The sequence below is a fragment of the Camelus bactrianus genome, chromosome 2, assembly GCF_048773025.1.
Source record: "Camelus bactrianus isolate YW-2024 breed Bactrian camel chromosome 2, ASM4877302v1, whole genome shotgun sequence".
NCBI lineage: Eukaryota > Metazoa > Chordata > Mammalia > Artiodactyla > Camelidae > Camelus > Camelus bactrianus.
In genome coordinates, this window is record NC_133540.1 from 83,597,501 (window position 1) to 83,606,972 (window position 9,472).

At 31.8% G+C, this 9,472-nt stretch overlaps 1 protein-coding gene across 1 annotated transcript in view; it reads left to right on the top strand.

Moving 5' to 3' along the window:
- DCK (deoxycytidine kinase) overlaps positions 1-5,185 on the top strand; it is a 24,681-nt gene extending 19,496 nt beyond the window's left edge. The window contains exons 6-7 of the mRNA XM_010969363.3: positions 1,296-1,386; positions 3,298-5,185. Coding sequence (XP_010967665.1) covers positions 1,296-1,386; positions 3,298-3,324 — 118 coding nt within the window. The 3' untranslated portion in view covers positions 3,325-5,185. The remainder of the gene's footprint in view (positions 1-1,295; positions 1,387-3,297) is intronic.
- Positions 5,186-9,472: the final 4,287 nt, after the last annotated feature.

Sequence of the window (9,472 nt, forward strand, 5' to 3'; positions counted from 1 at the left end):
ACTGGGGATTGAACCCAGGACCTTGTGCATGCCAAGCATGCACTTTACCACTGAGCTATACCCGCCCCACTAGGTGTGGATTTTGATTCTTTTTATTTTCTTAAAGTCTTTGTAGCTAATCTCCCCCAGTGTTATTTGCGACATAATATATGGAATTTCACATTAAGTGATAAAGTAGGAAATATATCTATATACATTATTTAAGTACAAGCATACTTCATTGTATTGCACTTTGCTTTATTGCACTTTGTGGATATTGTACTTTTTACGGATGGAAGGTTTTTGGTAACCCTGTGTCAAGCAAGTCTCCCGGAACCATTTTTCCAATAGCATTTGCTAATACTGTGTTTCTGTGTCACATTTTGTAAATTCTTGCAATGTTTCAAACCCTCTGCCAGCAAAAAGATTACAACTTTCCAAAGGGTCAGATGATGGTTAGCATTTTTTAGCAATAAAGTATTTTTCAATTAAGGTATCTACTTTTTCTTAGACATAATGCTATTGCACACTTAATAGGCTGCATTATAGTATAAATGTAACTTTTATGCTCACTGGGAAACCTTTTGATTTGTGTGACTTCTTTTGTTGTGATGTTCACTTTATTGCGGTGGTCTGGACCCAGATCTGCAGTATCTCCTAGATATGCCTCTACTCTTTTTTTTTTTCTTTTTTGATGGGGGAGGTATTAGGTATTACTTATTTATTTATCAGAGGAGGTACTGGGGATTGAACCCAGGATCTTGAACATGCTAGGCATGCACTCTACCACTTGAGCTATACCCTCCCCCATGCCTCTACTCTCGTTCATAGAGAATTTTAAGGTATTTCAAATTTGTTTCTTAGATCACCGTACTTTGTCATTAATCAGATCTTAGTTCAAATCCATCTCGCATATTAATGTGCAACCTTAGGCAATCTCTGAGCCTCAGAGTGACCTCCCTGAGATTCAGTTTTCTCATCTTTAAAAAAAAAATTCCTACAACATTGTAAAATGATTATAAATCAATAAAAAATGTTAAACAAAATTCCTACTTTATGGTATGATTTTGGTCTTTGAGGAGAATTACATTTCACAGTGCCTAGCTTTATATAATTTTATACCTGAGGTTTTGGATATGTATAGTAAATGTAGGTGAGAAAAAAGTGACTACCAGATGAAGTACTTGCAGGATAACTTTAATATAAAATGATTGATAACATTTTGATTTTCCAATGATGACATAAGAATAAACTTTTAGTGTTTCTCTTTTATTTACTGCCTTTTCTAATTATTTTGTTCATCTCTCCTTAAATAGAACCAACTTTGATTATCTACAAGAAGTGCCTATCTTAACACTGGATGTTAATGAAGACTTTAAAGACAAACATGACATTCTGGTTGAAAAGGTAGATTTATACAAAGACTATAAAATAACATTTGTTTTATCTTGTCTAAAGAAGTGTTCTAACTTGTGAGAAAACAATTTTATAACAAAAGATTACATAGAGTTACAGTAAGAGACAGTGAAGAGCTTTAGAGGGATATGGACTGTTTAGATTCTCATCCTAACTTCAAATTCTAGCTTTGTAACACTACCTAAAATAAAGAACTTCCTTTTCCTTGAGTTTCTTCTGTAACACAGAGTTAATTAACCACATTGACAAAAGTTCTTGCTCACCCTCTTCTCTGCTTTGTTCTCTTTTCTTCCCCTCTTCCTATACCACCAATCTTTAGATATTTTAATAATAAACTGTGAAATTAATCTTTTTCTACTAAATTCAGTATAGAAGATGTTTGAAATTATAGGATATAGATCTTATTCATTTTTATATTTAGCTTAAGTCTTGAGATTAAAGATTTTTAGGTTTGAGTTTTATTGGGGACCTTGTCAATGGTGAATTGGCATTGTCTAATCATTGAGTCATTGTCTTAATCAGAGTTAATTTATTCTCTAGATATTTGGGAGTTGACTATATTCTGTTGGGTGAAAGATGCTCATATTGATAAAGGGGCTGAGAGGGAACCTACTGATGAACACTTGAGAGACAATAGTAATGGGAATTGTGTAACAAATGTCCCTGTATCCATGTTAATTAACTTAGTGATCTAAGATCTAAAGAAGAAGCCACATTTTTTGTTTGTTTAGTTTTGAGAGAAACTTGATTTTTCTTTTTGCTTGTCACAAAATATCTGTTGTTTACTGTAATAGATATTTAACATTCATAAGGGATAGGTATCAGGAATTTTGAAAATTTCAGCATATGGATAACTACTATAGCATATCATTATGTTCCCCATGATACAAAGAAAAGCATATCTGGAAAATTCAAGTGACTTCTTCATACTAATTAATGATAAAAATATAGGATAGAATTCACTTGTGATACTGTTAAAATAAATTAAAAAATTAAGTCAGCCATGGCAGTACTAACAGCCAACCATCATTTTAACTGAATGAATCTGTAAAACCACTTTTTAATTTTATCTAACACTTCTGTGTTTTGATTAATAATCATTTTATGTTATTATTTATTTTTACTTTCATTAATAATGCTAAAAGTTGGCTTTCTTTTTCAGGTATTTTTACAAGGCAATAATCTTTGTCTATTCAGGAGAATTACTGTGTAGTCTAGAATATGTAGAGAATAGTGTATCTTTTGCAGGGGCTAGGTAATTAAGTTATTTATTTATTTATTTATTTATTTACTTACTTACTTACTTACTTACTTTAATGGAGGTACTGGGGATTGAACCCAGGACCTTGGGCATGCTAAGCATGCACTCTACCACTGAGCTATACCACTCCCTTGACAATAGTATCTTGTATTGTGATGTTGATCAGTTGGCTAAGTTCATTCACTGCTTATGACCTTTCCTCACACATTAATATTACAACACGTATATATGATTCAGATCTGTGCTTCAGAAAAATTATAAATCTATTATATAGATTACATACACAATCAGGACCTTTGGAGTTATTTAACTCATTGCAGATATTAATGTTATCAATGCTAAAGCTGTACATGTCTGTGGCCTCTAATATTATAAAGAGATAACAAAATTAGTGTTATGGCTGTTTAGAACTGTATCAATCTTAGATGCAGATTTAATAACTCCTGTAATGGCATTTTAGGTTAGTCATCTTTTACTATTGAAATGTTAATATTTCCTCTGAAAGTAAATGCTCTGGCTTTGTGATAGTGTTAACTTATAAAAGTGTGATTCTTCAGCTGTTAGATACTTTTAAAAGAAGATGAATATTAGATACCTCAAATTAGCCAATGAGTTATATTAACATTTTTTCCTCTCCTCAGGTAAAAGAATTTTTGAGCACTTTGTGATCTTGCTGAAGACTACAGGCAGCCAAATGATTCCAGATACTTCAGCTTTGTGTATCTTCATAGCTCCGTATTTACACAGCTCTCTCTAGAAAACCCAAGTTTTTAACTGTTTTTGTTAAAAAAGAAAATTTTTTTTGATGACTTCAATACAAAACTTTATAACCAGTTTTTTTTTTTCTTTTTTGCGGATTTGAAAAAACAAAGACATTTAATTATTCTTTACAACAGGAAGTCTGGAGGTAGATGGTTCCAGAATCACTATAGTAGCTAAGCTACATTATGAAAGACCCAGCCGCCTTCTGTCTTTCCCCTCTGTTCTCCTCCTCAGCGGGTTGACGTTTTATTCCTGGTGCTTCTCGTCTCGCTGACCAGTTTCTTAATTGCAGACTTTAATGTTACATAGTAAGTGGTAATGTATCCTGTGTAAATTAGTACACCTATTAAAAATTGAAAAGTGGAATTTAAGGAATCCTTAGAAAAAGGATTATGAGGTTTTATTTTAAACACTTTTGATCAGGTGTCTTCCCTTCCACTGTAGTTTATGTGGAAGATAAGACCATGTTTAGTATTTAATCACTTCATTGATAGTTATTAATATAACATATTTGTAGAGGAGGTTAGACTTTGTTCCCAGTTTTTAATGGCATCACTTATAAGTCATTTAATCTTTTTCCTGCCTTTGTTTCTACAGCTGTGGTGTGGGTGAGACTTCATCTTTTTGCATGGGATTTTGGAGGGTTAAAGTAGAAATGTTTCTATACTTAAAAGATAACTGAAGATTATTACATGAGCATAGAGATTCAGTTTCTTTGGAACTTAAAATAGCTACTTGCTTTTTCCCTTCTCAGACCATTCTTTTGGAAACAATACTTAAAAGGTTGATTTAAGCTATGATTGCCTTTAAATCATTTGAGGTGGAAGTATAGTTTTCCCTGAATTTCTTCCCATTTTTATAGGCAAAATGTTAATAGGACATAGTGAGGGATTAGTTTTTCCGTGTTATTCTTTATTGACCCTCTACTGGGAATAAGTAGTCTTTCTTCACCTTTACGCTTGGTAAGAAGTCAAAAGGGAAACTGAAGACAGTATCTTCTTAGCAATTGAGTCTGTTTAGTTAGAACTAACTCCTGCTTCCTGCCTTATCCTACTTTCCCGACTGTCTGGAGTAGTTAGGCAACCTGCTATTTTAAAGTTTTATTTACAAGTAAGTAAAAGTCACACATTTCTACTTTGAAAACATCATAATCACTCTTCAGTTTATAGTTTGCTTTCTTCTCTGTTGTGTTATACTGTCAGTTTTCCCCCTTCTAAGAGAAATTACTGATAAAAATGATCTTGCTTTATGTTACACATCTTGAAAGCAAAATCATTTTTTGTTGATTATATATTAGAGAATACACATGTTAATAAAGAAGACAAGGGGTACAATAGTTGTAATTTTTAAAAATGTGTGGATTCATTTCAGGTATGTATATATAGATTTAGGTATGTAAGTATAGATTTTTTTCAACTTTATTTAGTAAAAATGTGCAGTGTGTTTGTATTTAACCTTTCTGCTTGACATTTTAGAAAAATTCTATGGTTTTGAAATGAGAGGAAGAGTTACTTTTACTTTGAAACTATAATTTTCCTTTTTAAAATGTCATCTTTTGTTTTTGGTTTCTTAATATTCAAAGATGATGATTTATCGAATTACACAGTCTAGATGCACTCATCTTTGAGAGAGAGACTTGGTTTCAAATCTGTAATTGCCATGAATATTTGAATTGTCTCATGATATTGTATGGGTTTGTTTTTGTTTGACATAAATGGGTTTGTTTGCTAAATTAAATATTTGCTTAATAAATAAGTATAAATCATATGAACTCTAATGGAGCTACACTCATTGAAATGATTGTATCTTTTTTAGAAATAAAATTTATTCTATGTTTGAAGAAAATTATGACTATAAAAATGTTGACAATGGTTTATATAAATTGACATTGGTTTTATTTTAAGTGGAGACATATTTCAGAGATTTTTCTATAAACTTTAAAAATGGTTAGCTTAATGACTTTTTAGATCTGTAAAATTGAAAAGCTAAAAAATGTATTATTTGTCATAACTCAAAATAAAAGCTTTACCACTTTTATTTTGGGCGTAAGGGTATTGAGCCAGATGGTGCGCATTATCTTTTGGATCCTGTCTCCCATATCAGATCATCTCCCATCAAAGTATATGTTCTACTTTTTATAGTTTACTCTTCTAAAAGGTAATTAGTTGTACAAGGCTTATACCTTCATTCAGAGTTTTTTCATCTTCTATGCCCAAAACTTAGAGCACTGTTTACCAAGCCCCTAGGTCTTGGTAAATTAGGTCTGTGATATTTTAAAGGACAAGGAGTCCCAAAGTGTTTTTCACATAAAGGTGTAAATCTCATTATCTCCAGAAAAATGCTAGAAAAGTTTCTTAAAGTTTTTACAAATCCTGGTAGGTAATAGCCTTCCTCATTTGAAAAAATGTTACTACTCTTTAAAAAAAATTTTTTTTTGGAAATAATTTTAGACTCACAAAAAGTTACAAAATTATTAGACTTTCTGTGTACCCCCATGATAACGTTTTACTTAACTATGGTATATTATCATGTCTAGGAAATTGACTTTGGTACACTGCTATTAATTAAACTACAGAACTTATTTTTAATAGAGCTTATTTATTTATTTTTTTTTAGAAATTTTAGGTTCACAACAAAGCTGAGTGGAAAGTACAGAATTCCCATGTACTTTCAGCCCCAACACTTGCACAGCCTCCTCCAATGATCAGCATCCCCGACCAGAGTGGTACATTCGTTGTATTCAGTGAACATATATTGACACATCATTATCACTCAAAGTCCATAGTTTGCATTAGGATTTACTCAGTGTTGTATCTTCTATGGGTTTTGACAAATGAATAATGACATGTCACCACCATTATAGTTTAACTGCCCTGAAAATCCTCTGTATTCTGTTCATCCCTCCCTTCCCCCTAATCTCTGCCAATCACTAATCTTTTTATTGTCTCCATAGTTTCTCCTTTCCAAGGATGTCATAGAGTTGGAATTCAGTAGGGAGCTCTTTCAGTGGCTTCTTTTACTTAGCAACTTGCACTTAATTTCCTCTATGTCTTTGTGGCTTGGTGATCATGTCTCTTTAGCACTGAAAGAATATTCTGTTGTCTGGTTATACCACAGTTTATCCACTCACCTACTGAGGGACATCTTGGTTGCTTTCAAGTTTTGGCAATTATGAATAAAGCTACTATAAACAACTGTGTACAGGTTTTTGTATGGATATAAGTTTTCAGTTCATTTGTATAACTACTAAGGAGCGGAAATGCTGGATCATATGTTAAGAGTATGTTTAGGTTTCTGAGAAATTGCCAAACTGTCTACCAAAATGGTTGTATCATTTTGCCTTTCTACCAATAAGAGTTCCTGTTGCTCCACATACTTACCAGCATTTGTTGTCAGTGGTCTGGATTTTAGCCATTCTAATAGGTATGTGGTTGAATCTTTGAATTTGTAATTCCCTAAAGACATACGATGTTAACTATATTTTCCTATGCTTACTTGCCATCTGTGTATCTTCTTTAGTGAGGTATCCATTAAGGTCTCTTGCATGTTTTTCAATTGGGTTCATTTTCTTAATACTGAATCTTAAGAGTTCTTTGTATGTTTTGGGTATTAGTCCTTTATTAAATGTGTCTTTGCAAATGTTTTTTCTATCTGTGGTTTGTCATATTCTCTTGATACTGTCTTTTGTAAAGCAGATGTTTTAATTATAATAACATCGAGCTTATCAGTTATTTCTTTCATGGATCATAGCTTGTGTTGTATCTAAAGCATTACATACCTAAGGTCATCTAGGTTTTCTCCTGTTATCCTCTAGGAGTTTTACAATTATGTGTTTTATGTTTAGATTTACGATCCATTTTTAGTTAATTTTTTTGAAGGATGTAAGGATTGCATCTGGATTCATTTTTTTTGCACAAAGAGATCCAGTTGTTCCAGCACCATTTGTTGAAAGACTATCTTTGCTTAATTGAATTGCCTTTGCTCCTTTGTTGGAGATCAGTTGACTATAATTATGTGGGTCTATTTCTAGGCTCTCTATTTTGTTTTATTGATCTATTTGTCTATTCTTTTGCCAATGCCACAGTCTTGATTACTGTAGCTCCATATTAAGTCTTAAAGTTGAGTAATTTTGCATTTCCTAGAAGCATGAGCTACTTAGGTTTAATAATATTTTGGGTGCTTTCTGAAGCTATCCTAATAAGATTTTTCTTTTAATAATTTATTTGTATAATAAAGTCATTTTTTCTCATCTTCAGTTAGATAGTTGAATATTGAAAATGAAGGCACATTTGATATAATTCATTTTTTTCCTTATTCTGTGTAGTTCCTTGGAATGTTGTCATTAATTATAAAATGTATTAGTACTGAGATTAGTAATGCCAAAAATGTTTAAATACAGTCTTCACTCATAAGAGCTGTTCAGTTAATAACTTTCTATCATAATATCTCTTAAATGATTATATCATTTTTCAGACAATCACCTATTTTTCTCCTTGGATATAAAGGCTCTTCCCACTTCAAAATACACTAAACAAGTTTGCAACCAAGAACAATATTTAAACATTGTCATCTCAGACAAAAACAATAATTTACTTGACACTTCCTACACAGAGATTATCATTTTGAAGACATTTGAATTGTGTATCTGGCTATTTTGCTTTGATTAAGTATGTCAAATGAGAGGATGAAAAGGTTAAATCTTCTAGAACTCTGGTCTGTTATGTGCAGATGCCATTTTCATGTGTTCTAAAGTTGCCTAGAGGTGTTTTCATGTGTTACAACTTAATTTTAAGTAGAGTTTGAACGCATTAGTTCCCAAAAGGATGGAAAATTGGTGGGGGGAAATGGTGCAGAAAGCAGAATTTACCTTCCAAAGAATGATTTCTTTATTTCACCCCACCATCACCAACTATCAAGTTTTCTTCCTGGGCAAGTACAATAAACCTTGTTTAGAATATATTTTATGCACAGTCTATATTGTGTGTTACTTATAAACTTCTATTATTCAGTTGATACTTTTTTTGTATCCTAGAGTATAATATAATGTGCCCTATTAAAATGAATGGAAAATTTTATTTAAAGCTTTTTACTTAGTGACAGTGCTTTCAGGAATAAAAGACATTAATTGAGGGATAGGTATGTAATTTGAATTTGATTCAGTTTTGCCTACTCCCTTTCCCCTAGCTTTTTAAAGATTATTGTGACTACAGCTCTGTAATTGTATGCTTAATGAGGTATAAATTCTTAATATGATATTGATATTCTCAGAATATTTTCTGTCATTGAAGATTTGGATTTGGTTCAAAGATTTCACAAAATATTAACACCAAGTTCTGGTTTGGCAGATTTTGAATTGATAAAGTGTTTCTTTTAAGAATTAAGACTATCCTCAAAAAAGATTACTAGCAGTATGGCTACTCTTTGAATTTGTTTAATTTTAGTTCTAGGTGTGGAATAAAATAAGTACTATACCAATCAGTATCCATTGCACTAGAATAAAAGGTGATAATTAGAAGTCAAAGTAGGTAACAGTATTTTAGTTTTTGGTATAGTTTTATAATGAGCTTAAAAACGTTTTAGATACAGAACAGTAAGTACCATAAATAGAATAAAAGTACACATAAATACTAGATATTAAAATCCTTTCATAACTATTTTAACCTTGGAGTCTGTTGTAGACAGAATTTATCACCATTTTACTGATGTGAGAACCTAAGGAATTTCTCAAGATTCCACAAAAAATTAAAGCTGAAAAAAGAACCCAAATATTATGACTTTCTAGTGATGGGGTTCATTTTGTTTTAGTTTGTTTTATTTTTACCTCTGCTCTTTATATCTAAGGTCATTTTTCTCTTCTTCCCTAACTGGGCAGTATTTAATCCCCATTTAAAGTAGCAATTTGAAAATAAAAATCTAATAACGAAAGTAGCTTAAGTCCATGATGATTTCATACTTAAATCAGTAGTTGTAGTCCTTTGCCACATGAGGTCATTATATACTTGGTTCTCTCCTCTGCTTTGGCTGTAATCCAGGCATCATTATCTTGATGGTGAG